Source organism: Heliconius melpomene, chromosome 13 (assembly GCF_056956725.1).
Source record: "Heliconius melpomene rosina isolate 202511_hmr_F chromosome 13, ASM5695672v1, whole genome shotgun sequence".
Lineage (NCBI taxonomy): Eukaryota > Metazoa > Arthropoda > Insecta > Lepidoptera > Nymphalidae > Heliconius > Heliconius melpomene.
The window spans coordinates 15,179,237-15,201,440 of NC_140401.1; the positions used below are offsets into that span (position 1 = coordinate 15,179,237).

At 31.4% G+C, this 22,204-nt stretch overlaps 1 protein-coding gene across 4 annotated transcripts in view; it reads left to right on the forward strand.

Moving 5' to 3' along the window:
* The first annotated feature begins 686 nt into the window (after nucleotides 1-686).
* The window catches only part of LOC146533115 (uncharacterized), a 112,302-nt gene continuing 90,784 nt past the window's right edge, over nucleotides 687-22,204 (forward strand). For 2 of the 4 annotated variants that reach the window (XM_085196808.1, XM_085196806.1), the window contains exon 1: nucleotides 690-1,089. In XM_085196808.1, coding sequence (XP_085052934.1) covers nucleotides 1,031-1,089 — 59 coding nt within the window. In that variant the 5' untranslated portion in view covers nucleotides 690-1,030. Of the gene's footprint in view, nucleotides 1,090-22,204 lie in introns of all 4 variants that reach the window. The other 2 variants (XM_085196805.1, XM_085196807.1) reach the window with 2 other exon arrangements.

Below are 22,204 nucleotides of genomic sequence, written 5' to 3' on the forward strand. Positions count from 1 at the left end.
AGAACTAAATCAAGCAATCTAAGCAGGAAAATAGTGACAGATCACTACAACACTAAAACAATACGACATTTACTTTGAAAATAAAAAAAAAATGCAGTTAAAAAACAAACACGACAGTTTCCCACGTTAAATAAAAGATGGTTATAGTCGTAACTAATTCCCGTCCAGCCTATGATATATGGACGGACGCGCGTGTGCGTCGACTCCGCTAACTAGTGTTATTATATAGTCATTTGTGATGGCTGCTTGGAAGTTTTGCTAGTATGAATTATTTGAACTTCTTTTGATATATGTGTAAGATTAGAAATAGAATGATAAATACAAATAATATTTTATTACAATTGTAGGAATTAAATTTTAAATAAAGATAAAGAAGTTTATTTTTATATTTACTCTATATTGTTTTTCTTATATTTCGTCCTGAAAAATAAGTTAGATGCCCTCTCAGCCTAATAAAGCATGTATGAATGTGTGATATAATTTTATATCTTTCTTTAAAATAAATATACATATATTATACATTTTCAGAAAAAATACCATAAATCTTAAAGAAATATTTATTGAAAATAACCAACAACTAACAAGAGGTACAATAAAATCATCTTCACATTATTAAACTTAGTTAATTTATGCAACAATATATCTTGTTATAGTAATGTAAGCAGCCATCACTATTTCGCATTCATCTATCGTTGACCAATAGCGAGGTAGTGTAGTTCCTCCCGCGGCTTCGACAGCCAATGGCAAGGCGCCATTTGAAAAACAATAGAATATAAAAAATTCGTCACTGCGCACGAGTTGACTGTTTAATTTGTTTGTGGTAAGTGTTTTATTCCCACCATTGTTTTTAAGGATTTTGTTTGTATGTAGTACCAATATATAAATTGTTAGCATATTCGTGTAAAAGTGGGTAGATTTAGGTGAAAATGACAATAAAAGCAGTGGAATAGTGTCAAACGAACACAGTTGCTTGTAGGCGGAAGCCCTGATTAGAAGGTAACTAGTGTGTAGTGTTGTTATTGAGTGATACATGTTACTTATTGTAATTACGTGGAACCTCTATCCGAGTACGTTGGAAACATATAGACGGTATGTATTTTTATCGTGTTATTTTAAAAACGCTAACCGCTTCTGATTTCTAACAATATTTTCAATAATAGATGTGACATGTCTCACCGCATTGATTGGGGAATAATAATAAAATAGATAGAAATAGTGAAAGACCATTTCTTCTTTTTTCTTCACTTGAGGCCAATAGGTAAACACACAATTTCTAAATTCACATCAATTGATCAATTAATCATCAATATATCAAATTAATATTATTTTTTTTATACATACATACATATGTACATTAAAATTTACCAATTATGGAGAAAAAAAAATATAAATCAGTCTAGTCAGTCAAACTTTTCTACAGAACCACTAGTTAATCCAATTTGAGAAACACACAAAAATTGTAGAAGAAAAGCAAGAAATAGAAACGAAAATATAAATACTCATTAGGGGCCTACAAAAGTGTTTGTATTAGTATTTCCCATGAGACAAAAGGCTGTAAGGTGCAGTACATCCACGGTGCGGGAACACACATACCAACACCTCAGTAGTCCTAATTAGGGAGCGGACAACACCTGGGTAGAAATGATACCTAGAAATGAGATAGGGTTGCCAAATTAGATATTTTAGATTTTTTTTATAAGAATTTTATTAGATATATTACGTGTTAATATTGGGTAACGTATTGCAATCTAATGTATACGAAAATTTCTATATTATAAAAACAAATATTTTCTAAAGCGTTTAACCCCTACAAATATCTCATTCACAGAGAAATAAGTCTAGTTCGTTTTGTGCATAATTTGCATAATTGATGTGGAGGTACATTTTTATGGTCGCTGATATAGCTAAAATATTTTAATTATTTGAAGGAGAAAGGAGAAAAAAATATTTCTTTCGTCTGATTAAGTTATGTAATTTAATTTTTTGCCTATTTTCTTCATATTTACTATTATTTAATATACCTCATCGACAACCCTAGCCAAGTCAAGGCGTTGCGTGTAATTAGAGAATGTATACATTAGCGAATACAAATAAAGCACAATGCGAGCGGGTCCCCGCGCTAACATTAGTCTCGGGAGGTCGGGGATACGAGTACGTGTGCCCGGTACTGTTGGGTAGAACGATTGTTAGTAAATAAATTAACTATCAGTTAGTTAATGTTTGATATATTCTGAATATAACAAGAGGGAATCTAATGCTAAGACACTGTTTCTCACTTTGTTTCTCACATACACTAATCTGCTACAGTGGAGATAGGACGGCCTCGTCTTCAGACGTATCGACCGTCGATGGATCCAGCACGTGTTAAACGGCAGGCAGCGGATGGACGCTCTCTTTAAGTAGTGGGCGAAGATAAACTGAAAAAAAAAATCAAAATTAGATATTGAATAAGTAATGATTTTGCCTTTACATTTGAATTGGATTAATAAAAATCATTACGTATATTACAATTTTTTTTAATTAATTATATTTAATTTGTACATGAGTAAAACTAAAATATGAGAAATTTCATATAAAAAAAAAACATTTTTTTCGTTGAGCCCTCGAATGCAGAACCTTAGAGATATAATTTATACAAAAGCTGGCAATATATTTAGTGTGTGCACATCATTAATATAAATGAATTTATATCCCGACACCCGGAGCTACATGTTTTTCACAATACACTAGATTTATTATGTTAACTTTAGCTTATAACCTCATATGGGAAATATATTGTAATGCGAACTTGAATTAATGACTATATGCTTTATTTGCTTACAATTGTTTGAATATTGTTTATCGGTGATGTGGTGTGATTTTACTTATTTTTGAGTTATTACTAAGGATAAAATATACATAAGTATCGTTATCATATCGAAATCCTGTCGTTATCATCTACCTAGTGTAACTATATACAAAGTTATTGGACATGGAGTTTTCTCGAAAATTCGGCAGAAAAAAGGAACGAAGTTTATTAATAAGAACATTAGGTTCCCTCTGCCTACCCTGTTATATGTAGGATAAAGCGTGAAGTTAAAGAAAATCTTTAAATTATATAGCAATGGCAATTTCAATTATTATCCGTCGCTTGATATATTTTCAATCAAAATAGTACCGATTATAGGGGAAGATCAGAAGCCAGAAAAAAGTATCAATTCTTGAAAGTCACAAAAAATACATATTTTTATTCAACCTTACCTATGAAAGAAATATAGCTTTTACCTACTTATTTATACTACCTATATTATACAATTCAACAAATTCTCCTTAACTAAAATTAAAACTTTAACTAAACGTTTTATCCTCGACTTCACCAGCCCTCTGACAGTGGCGTGGTCCACTCCAATTAACATAAACATCAACAGTATTTATATCTATACTATACAATTCTATACTATACGTTACAAACAACAGTGTGCCAAGTAATTATTCACGGAGAAAATTGCCGCAAAGATCTAGATCTTATCTCGTAGTGGAAGCTTTGTTTTATTATACGGTTGTTCTATTCGAGATATAATTTAAGCGGATTGTTTAGTTTATATATTACTTTGCGAGAGTTGTTTAGCAATGAATATATTGTCGATTTTGTAGAATATTTTTTTTATTTATCTATTTGCTAGAGGGGTAGAAAAAAAAATTCGGTGTTAAGATTTGTTGTCCATTTTACATTTCAAAGGCGTTGTAAGTGGCGAAACTTAACGCCGCGCTTTCTCTTGCCATATTGGAGAAGGTAATACCTATGTATGATCTAGAGTGTGTCCTACTGTGCGACGATGGTTTTATTCTTTTTAAATTATATTGTTATTATGATTTTGAAAAAGATATTTTACTCTTATCAAATTAGTGATACGAGGTATCTACCAGATAATAAATACAGCTGGATGTTAACTTTTTATGAAAATAAGGGAATTTCACAATTTCTATTATAGAGAAACCAAGGGCAACTCCGTGTGTACACGGAAATTCAATATCCTTAACGCTGTTGTCTATCCAACCTTACAATATTTTTGAGACATAATTATATACCTATTTTTTCTATAAAATGCCATCTCAAGATCGGTCTTAGATTTGAGAGACCCATTTTTCCTTTAAGCACCTATCATATAAAGCTATGCTTATACCAACACCCGCAGGTACAATATTCGCAGATTTGTACCGATGAATTATTAGATTTTATTCGACATTAATCTTAGAAACGTAGATTGTACAAGTGATAATTTACATGACTTTAGCTGTTTGGACTCACGCGATACTTGTCAACGTCCCGCTATTGTAGAAAGTTGAATTATGGTATTTATGTACTGGTTGATGTTAGGATTATCGATGTTTTTTTATAATTATATAGAAATTATGTTAAAATAAGGAAACATTTTTAGTGAATAAGATGCTAGTACGTTAGTGAGCTTCCCACATAACTCAGGAATGGTTGAATATAAAAAAAAGAATATAAAAAGAAAAAAAAAGTATAAGAAGTGAGTGATATTCATTCACATATGACATTGACGTCTCTTAAAAACTAGGGAGAAAAATATATTTTAATATTTAATGTTATATACATTTAAGTGTAATGTATTGTACATATTACATCAGATTCAAGATTGACATCAATAAGTTTCTTGAAAGCGATCCTATGGCATAATGGTTCGATTTCCAGTTGGGTTATGAATATTTTCACTTCCTCCTCCTCCATTGTATATGCAAGACACAAATTGTTCTAGATATTTTTAATAATTATTCTAAATTCTGTTAAAATTATGAAGTAAAATATGTTTAATTACATATTAATTATGCTATAATAAGCACAAAAAGCTATACTCACATAGTAGAATATTAATTTTAGACTGTATGACTAGGTACGACTAATCCCTTGTAGCTATCCGCATGTAGACAAGCTTTGTAATATGAGAATACGTATGCTTTACATTAGTTACATACGTTCATTTAAAACGTCGAACTTCTATGAAAATTTTAATTTCATCTTGTTTGAAAAGTTTCAAGGTTATTATATTATTTTTAGAAGCTTTAAACTTTTCACGCTTTTACTATATTGGGGTAAGCAGAGGGAGCCTGCTGTTAAGACGCTCCCTTCCCCAATTTCCGCTCAAATTTTCAAGACAGTGTATTGAGATGTGAACTCAACGCCGTGATATGTCTATTGAAAAATGTTAACAATTAGTGGAAATCGAACTCACAACCACGGCGTTCACAGTCAGATGTTGTCTGACCCATATGATTCTTAACGTCATAGTGTGAGTTCGATTCCCAGTGGGCAAAAAAAATATTTAATATTTTCATTTCCCCGTTCTGGTAACGAGGAGATTTGTGAACTAAAGTAAATGATTATTTCTCCGCTCAGTTACCTTTAGTTAACAATATCACGGAAAACTCAATTCTAGGTTATTTTTACTTACTCTGTTAAATACTAGATATAAAAAAAACCTTGCTAAATCAATAATTTAAATATATATATAATAATTTAATAATATATATATAATAATTTAATAATTTCAATAAAGCGTCGTTCTCAACTAAACGTACAAAACAATATGAGATCTATGTGGGTGCCAAGTTCATTAATTGAATTATCACTTTTTATTTCATATTTTTATATAAGTAATACTCTCACAATATTTTCACTAAACAATATTAATAGTAAGTTCGATACAATAATGGCTAGTACAAATCCTATACTATAACAACACATAAAATCAATCGCTAATAAATCGAACCGAACTCCATATTAATTAGCTTGCGTGACCGCAACGCTACTGTACCTACACTACACTATTGCGAATTTATTGTTCCTAGCGGACATAAAGTTTATATATGAAAAATGCATTCGCTGTACCATTCGAGTTATCTTGCATGTAAGACATTGCTTCTCGTTTATTTTGTTTTTCCAATAGTTTGTATGCAAAGTTGTTTAAAATTATGTCTAATTATGCTTAGATTAATTTTTGGTGGACATCATGGCACAGTTGAGCAAATGTGATGGTCGTCGATTCATGTTTAATCATGGGAATGGGAAAAATTGGGGCGGGAATTGGATAAGGGGGCAACGACACTAAAATTTTCTACGCCTAACTCAATATACGGGATTAAATAGGGTTAACCTGAAATAAAAACATAATTTTACGTTGTACATATCGTACGTACAATTTTCCTTTTCATTTTCTTTAAGTATTTTAATAGAAAAATATTAAAAAACCCTAAGGATATTAAAACATATGAGATTTATTAAATAAATATCTCGTTATGCATTTGCCATTTAAAAATAAGATCAAATTAGCGTCACAGTATCGCGTTCAAATACATAAGGGGCCAATTCTACCAATTTATTGCCCTCTGGATAGCAGTAGTCAATATGATCGGAAAGCTGAGCCTCGGTGCTAATAAGATAGAAGAAGAAGAAGAATAATTATTTTATATCCATATTTTACTATATATATATATATATATATATATAAATATAAAATTAATATAAAAATATATGCTATTATAAAAGATGAATATAAATACAATTTGAATATTAAATTTATATTATAAAATTTCACATTTTCAATTATAGAATTTTGCAAGAGGAGTTTCATATAAATATGTTTGCATGTCGAATGTACGAGTATATATTTGTGCAAGCTCAAGTTCAAATCTCCAATAATGTAAATATGTTCGTTAGTGTACACATACGTACTGTAATGAATTTATACTTAAAGTCATTTTATGAAAATTTTATATTTTATTTACTTCTTACATTTTTTTTTTGCAAATATGACGGATTTGGGTTCGATTCCCGTTCTGGGTCTCACTCACTCAAAAGACACTATCTCGAAAATTGGGCGGCATTTGTTTCCTCTGCCTACTCTGCTATATAGGATGCTGTATGCAGCTAAAATAGATAAAAATAGATATAAAGATAAAAAATATTTTCACATGTAGGATTTGAACCACTCACCCTAACATACTAGGTAGCTATTTCTCAACTGTATCCCACCACAAAACATATTATAAGCATCGAACAGGAAATTGATACTATTTTTATACTCATAATCAATTTACCTCCGCTACTCCTATACTTTATCAACACTGTTGATTAAAGTTTATGCTTCTATAGCATCGTCGCAGTAATTGGCTATCTCGATATCAAAGAGCTAAGATCCAAAATGGCTATATCCTGATATTAATAAAAATAAGATATTAATAGATGAAGTTACACAGGACTCTCAGTCAGCTGCATTTTCTTAAAGCACCAAGAAAATGATGTCCGATCAAATGTTTGCTTTGTGTGGATATGACTTTTGTTATAAGGTATATAAATAATAATATTTTCGTTTTTCTCTGATTTTGAATATAGTAGTATACAAAAAAACGGGTGTATTTTAAAATATTGTTTGTTAAGCCTTTGACAAAAGGTTTATAGAAAGCTACTTTGAAATAATCAATTGAAAAGCTTAATAAATTTTTAGTAGATCCACTTCCTGTGTGTTTAAACAGGACAAGTAGAAAATAGAAATAAAACACTTCATTACACCATTCTAACGAACCATTTTTATAAATATAAAATTTTACCTAACCACAAAAATATACCATCGTATCCACATTATCCAAATATCAAGTTCATAAAAGCAATGTGGGTAAAATTGCAGGTAGCGCAAAGGAAAGCGGCGGATATAGAACTCAATACCAGGCTTTTAGCTCAAAGCGTGGCCGCGTTGTAATAACTGAGATGTTTTCATGTCTTATTCATTATTGGAGTTCTTGAGAAATTGTGAAACGATTTTTGTTTGGAATGAAAAGAGCTTTGGAGATTTATCACTTTTAATATTAGGTTTTTTTTTAGTTTTAATTTGTTAATGAAAGTAGTAGTCAGTATCTGAGGGAAGATTGTAAGCTCAAATTCAAAATGTTATTTTAATAATATTAAAATGTATCCATAGTTATATAGAATTTAACATACAATGTAAAAAATAATTTAAATAATAATCTTATACTAATAAGTCACTATATTAGAAGTAACAATGAAAAATATGTTTATTTTCTTATTAATATTGTAGGATCCTTACAGAATCTCTATTGTTTAACTGCAACCACGACTGTCATTTGAACTAAATTTTACCTTGAAAAATTAAAATTGTGTTCCGCCACTTAGCACGCAATTCCTCCAGAATTAGACAGAAAGTAGGGAGCAGAGTGTGTTAATATTAGGCTTCCTCTGCTTATCCTGATACATGCGGGATACAGCGTGAAGCCACGTATTAATTAAACAAAATAAAACCATACAACCCTTAACACTAGAAGCGCCGCCGTCCCATTTTTGACCCAAACGCAAGGTTGATTGTTTATAACTTTTTTGTTTGTTAATGTATGTAGATGAAACTTTTTGACTATTACCAATTTTACACCTTTATTTAATTAAAAATATAAATAATTTTATAGCAGTCATACTTTTTGAAAAAAAAAGAGATTTACCTAGAACTGCCGCTGGGTCATTTTTGTCCCGCCATTATTATTTTATTATTTGAGGGTATAATTTGACATATTTTCATGCCTCGGGGACGAGGTGGAAGTGAAAGGACGATGCGGGGGCGGAAAAAAATTGAATAGTAGGTTTAGCAGTCAATACCTAAGTTTTTAGGGTTCTGTAGCTTTTAAGGAAAAAAAAAACCCTTATAAGATCATTTCTTGCCCATCCGGCTGTCTTTGCCTTTATCTCAGGAACGCTTGGAGAAATCGAGTTGATATTCATATGAGTATATGAATATCAACTATATGACGATCTACAGTCCCTTGATTTCCTGAAAAAGCACCCTTAAAAAAAGATATGACCATTTATATAGTAAAAAACGTGTATTTCGACACTATAAAGGGAATCAAATTAATAAGAAACTTTCAGTTAACTTAGAATTATGAAATTTGGCAATTAGCATCTACATGTAGTACTAGTACAGGAAAAAATCTGAAAACTATACATTTATGCATAAATCTTAAAAAATTATAGCCTGAAAAGTGGGGTAAAATTGGTGTCAACACTAAATTTTGCCGCTAGTTCAAGTGAGGTATCAGATGAAAGGATGACTAAGCTAGGCTTGAATTTTAGAAAAACACTCGATACCAAATGTGGGCAATTGTAGGGTAGGTGGAGGGAACCTGGGAACCTAGTGCTATGCACTCCGCTGGCATTTTCCGCCGAATTCTGGAGGCATTACTATGCAATGTTATAAATCATCTGTGATGTATCACTGATGAAGAATATATTAATGCATTATAATAATAATAATAATAAGCCTTTATTTCTATGACTTGATAATACAAAAAATACAAAATAAACTATAACAAATATATGTTCAAGACATAGCCCCTTTTCGGGTATAGGCCTCCTCCAAATTTTTCCATACTTTTCTGTCTTGTGCTGTCTGTACCCATTCCTTTCCAGCAATTTTCTGAATGTCGTCTACCCATCGGTCTTTAGGTTTTCCTGATCTTCTTTTACCACTTGGGCCCTTCCATTTGGTGACTCGCTTTGTCCATCTATTATCTGTTGTCCGAGCAACATGACCTGCCCATTTCCATTTTAAGCTTTGCATGTATTGTACTGCGTCTATAATTTTAGTTTTTCTCCTTATGTTCTCGCTTTTTTGTTTATCCCTGAGTTTGATTCCTAGGATGCTTCGTTCCACGGCACGCTGAAAGGAACGTATTTTCTTTTTTATTTTATGCGTGTAAGTCCATGTTTGTGCACCATAGGATAGACATGGTAGCAAACTCGAGTCAATGACTTTTTTCTTCAGCTTTAGTGGAAATTTTGCTTTTAATATCTCTTTTAAACTCCAATACTTTTTCCATGTGACATATATTCGACGCTCTAATTCGTCGTCGTGCCTTGTTTTCTTGAAAGAAATTTGTTTGCCAAGGTAAACATATTCGCTTACGTTACGTTATATTAATGCATTACTTGGCCTAATAATAATATTAACTAATTTCAATAACTTATAATTTTGTAAAAGTTATTCAGTTAGTTGTCACGACCTTAGAACGTATTTGAAATATTTGATTCTTTCTTTGTGTTTGGTTTTTTGGTACTTTTTGGTGTGTTAAAGAACAAAAATTGATTATTAAAGATGATCTACATATTTTACGAATTATTTTAATAATATTTTTTTTGTATTATACCAAAAATCAACATAATAAGTAGAATGGGACAAATTTGTCACGACGGCGGTTCAAGGGGGGTCTCAATGTTCGGCACTTCTAGTGTTAAACAACCATGAGCGAGCACTTAAAATATCATCGCGAGCAATACGTAATATTTCTAAGAAACAATCAATTACATAGGAACTGTCGAAGTGAAAACTTTGGGGAAAACAGGTAAAACAAAATATAAAACTGTTACGAAACGAACAAAACATTGATTAATGACAAAATGCACTCGCAAACAAACTGTCGAACTTCTTCAAATACGCCGTACAAATGCCTTGAGTGTAACCCCTCGAAAATAATGGTTTCCTCCATCAAGCGTTACCGAAATGACCTAAAAACTATATCAAAACCATAGGAATTTCAACTCTGTACCTATAAATATTAAAGTAACATTTCTGTTATTTGAGGTATAGTGAAAATCATCAAATATTCGACTAAGATTTTCCTTGGTACTTCGCTACTTTTTTTGTTGTCGCGCGGAAGTTAGAATCCATGTATGGACGTGTGCTTCCTCTTTTTTTGTTCAGAAATTGTTTCGGTGCCATTAAGCCGTTGACAGATCACCTTCTTTGAGTAATGCCTTCGATTGTTCGTCGAGGGTGGATTCATTGTGAATGGAATGACGGTTTGGAAGCGATTAGTAAAGTCTTTGTATTTTATGGAAGATACATGTGTTTTGGAAGAGGATTTAAATGTTGATATTTTTTATATTGTTTATGTATGTATGCTTTGACTATTTTTGATTTTAATTTATATGATTTTATATTTTTATTTAGTCCCTGTATTAAGATTTTAAAATAATATGTTATATAAAAACTTCAAAATTGAAGATCCCAGTAAAATGAGAGAAGTAAGAGTATACAATGTACGTCTTTAATTAGTAAATCAATCTTAATTAACATTTAAAGAAATAAATTTTCTGTTAACAGTTAGATAAGTTTGGATTAAAGTAGATACCAGGTGTGTAAAATCATTAATTATTTATAAGCTTTTTTTAAACTAAAGGCGTGAGAGTACAGATTTACAATCTATTACATTTATTTATATACGATACGATAAAGGCGTACACAAAAGCTCTCATAATAAAGGAATTGATGACTCTAACTTAAGTAAAGCCTTCGTAAATAAATCAATCATTGTGTTGGATATTTTGAATATTGATGAGTTTTGAATGTATCGGTTACACGAAAAGCCTATAAGTAAGTATTTTATAATTTATTTTCTTAGAAAAAAAGTCTTTCTCACGCATATCGAGATTTCAAACTTTATGAATAAATGAGGTGTAATGAAATAAAACTATATGGTCATATATTATTAAATTTAGCAAAATAAAAATAATCGATATAAAGAAAAAAAAATGGAGAATTTAATACTTAAAATATACTCGTGTTCCTCAAACTCTGTTCTAGTTAGGAATCGAACTCGCATCTTGTACGTAAAAATCATAGTAAAGAACTGAACAGTTAGTCAATGTATACTTCAGGCGAAGTTCAAATTCTTTGATTTCTCCGCTCTGATATAAATCGCGATGTTGAGTTTCACAACACAACATGCAACATTAAATTCGGGCAAAAAATGGACAACGGAATATTTCTTCACTTCTATCTACCTACCCTGAACGGCGGGAAAATGCGTGAAGCTACAAAAATTAACACTAACATTAACACGCTATAACACTTCCCAAGCCCATAAACAGCGTAGGGTCAAAAGCCACGTCTTGTATAGTCGAATTTTATCTCAATTGTAATCTTGTTCAGTGACTACTAAAGCCTAGAAGATATATTGCACTATTGATATCAATTCCACGGCTTCGTGATTAAATATTAACTTAGAACAAAAACTTATAGTTGATTACTATTACTAGTTTAGACGTTATGAATGACGTGTGGGAATTTTGCTTATTTTACTATGAAATTGTGTAGAATTGTATTATATTGAAGTAAATTGGGCGGTTTTCTCATTGCTTAAATAGGTCATACGCACAAGCTGGGAACCTGGGAACCTAGTGTTAAGACATTCCCCTTCCATTAAGTCACTTACGTTATCAACTTTTCGTTGTGTTGAGTGGCGGTACTCAACGCCGCGCTTTACCTCGTTGCCAAAGCGAGGTAATATTAAATATTTCATTACCACGAGTGAGAATTAAACCTGCAATCATCGCGTTTACAGTTGAACACTTATTCTATGCGCCTCGATAGCGTTACAAAAGTAAAATAACAATAACTTCATGGAATTTCTATTATCTGTACTTCTCTTAGAATATACGAGTATGTACATAGATTTGAATGTGTAAATGCGAGAATCTGATAAAAATCAGAGGTCAATATATTAGTTTACTGTGTAATGGACTGTATCATATTTCTATAAACTTTAAATTAAGTTGTTTAATTTTATTATGTGTGTAGGTATTAGTATGTTTCCTGAGGCGCGTAAATGTAATCTTTGACCTTTTATTAAATATTTAAAATTTTATGTAATTCTAGAGTGGATCCAGTACACAGAACGGTTCATCATAAATTGTACTAAAATTAAATATATAGTTTATATTATATGTGGGAGATTCCTTTAGTGAAGTACTAATCTATATAATTAAGTGATATTTTTGTATATATACAATCTATAATAGGATAAGCAAAGATAATCTAACTTCAAAGTATCTAGACGCCCCGTTCTATACTTTCAGCTCTAATTAAAAAAAAATACTTGTTAGCTAACGGAATTCAACGCCGCGCTTGGCAAAATAATATATATGTAATCGTTCATTCCAAATGAAGTTCGTATCCATATACACCGTGTTTACAGACGGACGCCATTGCGAAACGATGTCTCCAATAGTATATAATATACACAAATATATTCAAGTAAATGAAAATATATGTACCAGTTTCTATTACGAAAAAAGGAAACGATTTTGCCAAGAACTGCCAATGTATGGACAAACGCGTTATCTCCAGTAATTGGCGTCGGCTGATGGATGAGGCTAGAATTGCTTGGTACAGAATCGTTATTGCAAAAAGAACTTATTTTAAGTTTTCTGTTTCCTTATTTAGTTCATTAAAATAGTTGTGTAAGAGAATGAAGGAGAGACATTACGAAGTTAAATCTTATACGTTTCTTAAACCAGTATTTATCTTTTCTAAGTATGTAAAATAAACAAATTAAAACATATCGATATTTCCAAGATACGTGGATTCGAGTCCTGCTACATTTTTTTTTCGGTTTTGAACCTTAGCCAGCCTTGGCAAGACATAACGCCACTGACAATATTATAACAGGAAAATGAAAATGTTGTTACAGAGTTTTCCAATGAAATTTGAACTCACAACTATCACTTCCAGTCAACCATCCCAACTTAGTTATAATGGTGTGTTAAAATGCATTTATTCGTTTTTAAATAAGGTATCCGTCCGAATAGCTGAGAAACAACTTGATGTGGAAATACATTTACGTACGTTTATTGGTAATGTATTGCATTTAAAATGCACTTGCACAAAATATAGTTTATACGTTTCATAGTCTATTTTTAAATTTTATTTATAATAATAAAGGAATAGAGTGCCTTGACACTAGGTTCTCAGGAAACCAAAATGAGAATCTTCGAAGTTTGTCCAGCGACCAGGCACTTTTACTTTTCCATAGTACTTCTTTCGTTTTTCTATTTTTACTATACATATGTCTCATGCAATGAGTGTATAGGGAATAACGTAAGATGTAAAATTTTTAGGACAATGTCACTAAACATCAGTTCCTTTTAGTTCAATAAGCCATTTATATAATCCAAAAGTCACATAAATATCTAACAGATTTACTCTTTATAAAACCCATGTCTATGGCCTGTGACGTTGATCAGCCAGTACTAATAAAAAAAATCAAAGTATATCAAAGTCAATCTATAGTACTCACATACTATATTATTTAGAATCTACTAACATTATATAATATAGTATAAGATAAGAAAAGATAAAAATTCGAACCACCTGTCGACGGCGGGTGAACCGGTCGTACTTATAATAAAAAAACTTTCTATAATAGAATCATCTACGGCTAAGGCATACATGTATGTAGTTTTGTTTGGTAATACACGAAATAGGACCGATCGTAGGAAACAGCCTAGTTATATGTAATTAACATCTAAAGTAGGCGATACTGACTGTTAAGTAGTTGTACACATATGAATCGCTGTTTCCACTGTGGTATATTTAAATATGCACGAATATTTTTAATTCCACTGACTCTTCATAAAGTTGGATTTTTTATTAATGTTTATAAAATCTTTTTTTTTGTGCTAGCGAAATGTGCAAAAGCTTATGTCTAATCTTTTGTTTCATAAGCAGTTGTCCATATTATTATTTGTATATTGATTTTCGAATTTTTATGTACTTTTGAAATTCCAATTTTTCATATGAATTTAAAAAGAAAGAATTATGATGATTCTTCCGCTTCACGCTGTATCGTACAGTTAACATACAATTGTACATACAAATAATTTCAATACAATTCCAAATATAAAAAAAATATTTGTTAACTAAGCCGTTGAGTTCCGCCACCAACACGTAATGCCTCCAGAATGTAACGGAAAATGGGGAACGAACTATCTTAATACTAGATAACCATGTTCCCCCTGCCTTACCTGCTATTTGCAGGATAGAGCGTGAAACTAAAAGAAAATATTGCCAAAAATCAAAATTACAACGTCATTTCAATCTCGTCTCAAAAACCGTCATATAACAACGGAAACACGTCCGAGGTGTGGCTAGAGCGGTTTTCACTTTCTTAAAATCCGCAAGTAATTAATTAGTCACTGTCTCCACGGGACGAGTGTTGCGCAAACACTCTGTGCTTTAGATGACTTGGAAAATTGTTAAATGGAATACTTGTGTTACTTGTTTTGTGTTGTTACGTTTGTTTGTTTGTATGTATATTATTATAGTCAATATATTAAGTATTAAAGTACTTTGGGGAAGTATGTGTGCTGAGTCTTATTAATTGTTTTAGTTAGTCTGAAATATAATATATATTTTTTGTTAGTAGTATTTCTTACGTGTTACTTTTCTTTAGCTTTGTGTTGTTTTTCGTGCAAAGCAAGGTAGGGAAGTTGGAACCTGGGAACCCTGTTAAGATATTCTGTTCCAATTCCCCATTAGAAGAGAACACTACCTACTCAACACGTAATATCTCCAGAATTCCTCTGAATTGTGTGAAACGTGTTGAGTAGCGGAGTTATTTCTGTCTTAATTTAATATACAATTGTTATCAAATATTTAAAAAACAATAATAAAATTAGGCCTCTTCGAGAGTCTTGACTTACTTCTAATTGTTTTCTTATCCTTGACAACTATTCTAATCGCAAAATTTTAAAACTAAATGAAAGTAACATTCAGAATACATAAAATCTTACAAACACTATGCTTTTTATTTACTAAATTTGTATATACCTTCCTATATTTTAGCGCACAGTAAACAAAATAAATTTACTTGTCCACATAAATAAAAAGTTCTATTCAAGTTTTTCTTTAACAAAATAAGACATTCATCACTCGTCGCCGTCGCGTCTGGTGAAGCCTTGTATATCCTAGAAGTCTAGAAATAGTAGGGTATTCTCTATTCCTCGTGCCGTAGACGAACACTGCATATAACGATAGGACCATATTAGTGGTGTTACTATAGACTGAAATATTTTAGAATTAGGCTGTAACAAAAAAAATTGTAAGAAAATTATCCATTTCTATTTCGAGATAAATAGAAGGGATGAATTAAAAGTTTTTTTAGCTTCACGCCGTATCTCGCATAAAGCAGGGTACGCAGAACCTGGGAACCTAGTTTTAAGACACTCTGTTCCCATTAAGACATTTCCGTTCCCCACTTCCTGATTCCTTCAGAATTCATTCTGAAGGAATTGCGTTTAGAGTGGCAGGACTCGACGAAAATATTAAATATTTCACTGACCGGAATGGGAATCGAACCCACAACCTCTCGCTTTTACAGTCGCTTACTTGTGTGTCCCTGCGTTATAACTGTCCTCAATAATTTAATAATTTCTTCAAATCGTACAATAGGTTTCATTTCTATACATTTCTTCAGTCTATAGTACATAACTCGCCAATCAGGAAGCTTTCACATGTCAATCACCAATTACATCACGTTTTGTTCACTATCGACGCTGGCCAATCGGTCTTCTGAATTTCAAATGGATTTTGAAAGGGTATTATCATTCTTTTACTTTATATTTTAACTATATTTTTTTATTAGTTTTTTATACAAAATTTTTTATAATTTTTATTGTTAATTTATCAGCTTCACGCTTTATCCCGTGCACAGCAGAGTAGACAGAGGAGGATAGTTAATATGTTTATCTAATATTCTAAATTCTGGCCGTCATCGACGTAAATAAATTTATTTTTAATTTTCCTTAAGCGAAAATATTACTATTCAATAACTAACATATTAGTTGTCGATGACAGTTTGACAAGAATATATTTGTTTTTGCATATATTAAAAAAATAGAGATAAGAATTATAGTTTTTTTTTATTTAAGATACATATTTTTTTTATAAAATTACCATAAAATTAAAAGAATAAAATTTCCATAATTAATACATGTCAAACTGCAACTACTGTATCCGGCTTATCTAAATATTTGTAATACTATTTTTTTTACATGAATTTTTTTTATGAAAATTTTCATTGTATGTATAAAAAAAAAATACTATCTAAGCGTAAGTGTTATGTTATAAGAAATACATATATTTTTATTCCATTAGAGGATATGCAAAATGCCGATGGTGAATCTGACTTCTAACGCGATTATTGTAGGTTCGATTCCCACTTTGGGTAATGATTATATTTAATTATTTCACTACCTCGCTCCGGTAGATAAAGATCTACCGGAGCGTCGTTGAGTTTCACCACTTACTCGAGGTACGTACTCGAGAATGAGGTGGAAAACTTTCCATCCAAGCGGAAAATGTGTGCTTTTTTTTGTTAAAAAATAGTATAATAAACAACTTAAGTACCCAGCAGATGTACTGACAAATTCTGAGATACGAATCGGCTGTAGATTGTAATCTACAATGAAAGCACATGTCAAAAGACGAATCATCTATCATTTCAAATATCTACAATTTAAAACAAACGAAAATAAACTTTAAACCAATTAAACTTAAAGCTTAAAATTGTGCCAACTTTTGGACCCCATAACAAAATGCATTATTAAATAGCGATTCTATGACCCCATTCGAAAGGCATTAGTAAGTATTATGTCTAATTTGCTTGTTTTAATTCGGTTTTGATTTTAATAAAGTTGGATGTTTAATTATTCAGTAAGGCGCGTGCTGTGGGGGATTTGTCACAATATGGTGTTTTGGAATTCCGGTACAATTGATGTGAATATGAGAGGGGGTACAATATTGATATTACTAGATACATACATATATGTATTTCGAGGTTATCGATGCTTTATCGTCTAACAGTATACGCGATGGTTTTGGGTTCGATTCTTGCTCGGGGGCAAGGATGAGATTCAAATCTTTTTTTTGTTTATTTTTGTTAAAATTATTTTTTTTTAATCTTTATTTATTAGGGATAACCCTATACCCTAGGATGAAAATTGAAACTGAATTTATGTGATTTTCATTAAAACCATAAGTAATTAGTATCTTAATTCACATAACAGCGTGAAATTATAAATAATTCAAATATTTTATCTGCTTTGTCACTGTGTCTTTGATATCATTTTAAATTTAATTTATAATTATAATAGGTGACGTACATTATCACCACATTTTGCCAGAATGTATCCCGTGCTATCAACAAATCGAAAATTCTTCATAATTTTAATTATTAATTTTAACATTTTTTTATACATTAACTATGTTGTATATTCCTGTCAGGCTGGTAACTCCTGCCATTTTAATTCCATCACATCACGACTTACGAGCATCTCATTCTAAATTCCGTATAACGCAGGGTCGTTAAGCAATAACTCATAAATTGAAGCGATTAATTGATATCATACTCGTATACGTGGAAGGGTTGGCGCCCCCGCCGTCTTGTGACAAACGCGCCGACGAGGGGTTGGTAAAAAAAAACGTGTTAGTGTTGTTTTATCGCTAATTGTACTTGAGTGGAGTTTGATATATATATTTTTATAATATATGTGATGATCAGTTCTCTATTACATGAAGAAATATGAAAGACAATACATTCTTAGCGTAACGTGATGCTTGTGACAGTATTTGGTTTCTAAATACGAAAATTTTAATTTTAAGAATGAAATTTTGTATCAAATGTAGATGCAAATATATCAGAGGTGTTGTCCATGGATTTCCTTATAAAATCAGTTGCAATTAGTTAAACATCATAATACAAAAAAGTAAATTTTTCATACTGCACAGCTTAGTAAAATTCTATAACGATATAAGAAAAGGAAATTAATCGATTTTGTGTGAAATGTATTAAAAAAAACAATTTATCTGTCTTTATAAAATTTTTAGTTAAGTTATCAAATATGTTATATTACAAAGTCCGGGTTCAACGAATGGGTATCAATAAGAAATTATATATATCTATGTTTCTTTCAAATTTTCTTTAAAAGGTTCTTGGTCTTCAATCATTCTTATGAAAATTTGGATGCAATTGTTGTTTCGATCTTCAATTGTATAATTGTTATTTAACGAATATATGGTAAATATTTGTATAATATGTAGAGGAACTACTGAAGATACTGAAGATGGTGAAAAGTGGTATATCTGAGTGGAGAGGCATACCCTAGAAACAAACGCCAGAAGTAATCCCAGGTAGAAGTAGAAGAATATGTATGTTCAATACGTCTTTACCTTACTTCTTTTCTGCATACGCAGACGTTTAGAAAATAAGTAAAATTCAAAAATAAATAATATGTTAGTAGCTAAATATAATTTGCATATATTAGTTGATGCAAATAAATCATGGAGGACAGTAATCCGCGGCCATTTTGATGTATAACAGCGCCATCTGTGTCAACTGAATGAGTTATTATCCTTCTATTTTCCTATAGGGTTGTCAGATAAATGTTATTACAATTTTTTTAAATGTTTTTGATACCGTATTGTATTGCGTTTGCTCGGTTAGAAATTGTAATAAGTGACTTTCTTTAATTTTTTTAAAAACCTAATAATATGATAAAAGAGAAAAATTCACCTGTTGAACAAATGAACAAATCGAGGAATTGAAAATAATTGATGTGGTAATGACGCATAGCGCAGCGTTGGGTTCTCTCACTCAGCGTGCAAAGCCTCCAGAAGTTTATTCAAACAACCTCAGATTTATAAGTTTTATTATACATACGAGTAAATCTAACTAAAACTGACGGCCCTACTCAAATAGGAATTGACATGATTTATATGGCAACCCTCGCAAGATTAACCCTTTATCTCAGGTCACTGAGGGGTCACGGAGAACACTTGTTCTCTTGTAATTTATTGTTTTTCGTTACGCTTTTACTATATCTATTTATTGGATGATCATAAATTTGTTTGGGAAATTTAATTTATCATTTAGTATTGTGGTCTCGGTGATTTCTAATATTTATTATTATTATCAAATTCAGAATATACTTTTATTAAATTAGTAAATCAATTTTACATTTTTAAATATAAATTATTATAAAAAATACATTTAAAAATATAAAAAAATATTAATTTATCAAATTTATTATTATTAATGCAGCTTCACGCACTACCCTGCACAGAGCAAGAGGGAGCATAGTGTTAAAACACTCCGTTCACCAAATTCTGGACGCATTCTGTATTGAGTGGCAAAATATTAAATATTACCTTCCCCCGACTGGAAATTGAACCTGCAAAAGTCGCGATTACAATCGCCAGCTTACGCTCCTGCGCCACTACGACCTAACAATCTACCTGAGATATAGATTTTAAACCTATAACAAAGTAAATATTGTCGGGTAGGTCGACAAGAGTACAACAAATTCGTGTTACGTTTTATATTTTTCGTTTAAATTTAATTATATTAACAGTTTTTACATGTATTTGCTATAAAAATAATCAGTCAAGCCTACATTACCTGGTTTACATTTATTCCTTACAATTACTGTGCAAAATAAGAAGTTATCACAAGATGGATATCCATAGTCAACTTTCTAAGAACATGGACGACATCGTGGCACTGTTTCAAGCACGTATGGATAACTTTGACAAGGTACTATCACAAACACAAAACAAAAGTCCAATCCAGAATTCTCAGAAAGTCTTTGGTGATCTGGCTACATTGTCTTCTGATTATACCAAATTCAAAGACTTTGTTTGCAAGACGTTGTCTATGTTGCGTCAGCAAATTCAGCTCCTCACAGAAGGCTACGATATGCAAGAAGCATGCTCCCGAAGGAACATTTTACTGTTTCATGGATTGCCCGAGACTGCAGATGAACGCCCAGAAGCTGTAGTGTTGAATGTGCTTCATGATAAATTAAAATTATCAAATATAGACAGTTCTATGATTGATATATCACATCGCCTGGGTACGATAAAGAGTAAGCCCAGGCCCATACTGGTCCGCTTTTCTAATTTAAAGTCAAGAAATTTAGTTTGGAATACCAAAACTTCCCTTAAAGGTTCCAGTGTAACAATGTCAGAATTCTTGACAAGACCAAGACAAGAAATCTTCAGTGCAGCTAGAAAGCATTTTGGCATTAAGAATTGCTGGACGGCTGATGGAGTGGTTATGGTGATACTGCCTGACAAAAGTCGCAGAAAGGTGGTAACAGTACAGGAACTTCAGATCCTTGTCAGCAATCATCCCCAGCCAATTAGTTCCAAAGATCCAAAGCCTTCCAGGGTTCGTCGGGGTGTTAAAAACGTTAAATAGTGTGCTTACTACTATATTTTCCTATATAAGTAGTTATAGTTTCTAGACCTTGTATTTGTGTTAAATTTATCTTCTATACTTCATTAATACTCAAATCTCGTTGGCGGCTTACGGACGACTTTTCCATATCTTGTTTTATTAAAATCTTTTCACTCAACACATTTTATAAACGCACCACTACAAAGTGTATACATTTGTTTTGACGATCACACGCGAGTAACCTTTGTAATTGCTTTGTAACTACTAACTTGCATTGTAATTGTATTATAGTCGTGCCGCTGACGTCATACTGTTAGCTAGTTCGGATAGTCGTAGTTCGGTAGATGTGTATGATAAATGTATGGATAGTCGAAATATATATACTTATATATATGTATGTATGTGTATATGTATTTATATATGTGTATTGTGTGTATATATATTTTGATAAGGAATAGTATAGGTTTAAATGTGTTTTACTTTCATTGTTCTATTAAACAAGGTACAAAAAAGATATTATATTGCTTGTAATAATATATCATTGTACTGTACCAAACCTATTAAGTTACGCTTATTGTTGTTTACATTGTGTGTGTTTGTTTACACACAAACAATAATGTGGTTTTGGTGTTGTTAATATTGTAATTTAGCATCCTCTCTTCCGAACTGCCAGTGAATGTGGGTTTGATTATATTAAAGTTTTTATTTTTGTATAATTATTGGTGTTACTGTAAACAGTAGCCGATATTAATATTTATTATTTATATATTTGATCTATTTTAATTATATATTTTTATCATTTTATATTTGTTCTTATATAATTTTATTATTGCTGTAAGTATATATATACATATATAAAGTTCATAAATTATGTCAGATATTGATGAAGCCTTAAAGGATAATTATTTTACATGTTCCTCGTCTGAAAGTTTTCATAGTGTAACAACTGATGGTAGTGATTTGGGAGTTAGTGATTTTTCTTTGGATTGTAAACTTCAATCAGTATTCAATGTGAGCTCTTGCTTGAATCTGGTGCACATCAATGCTCAAAGCATACCAGCGCACTACACCGACCTTCTTGTGTCGTTTAACAATGTACCCGTCGACTGTATCTTGGTCTCAGAGT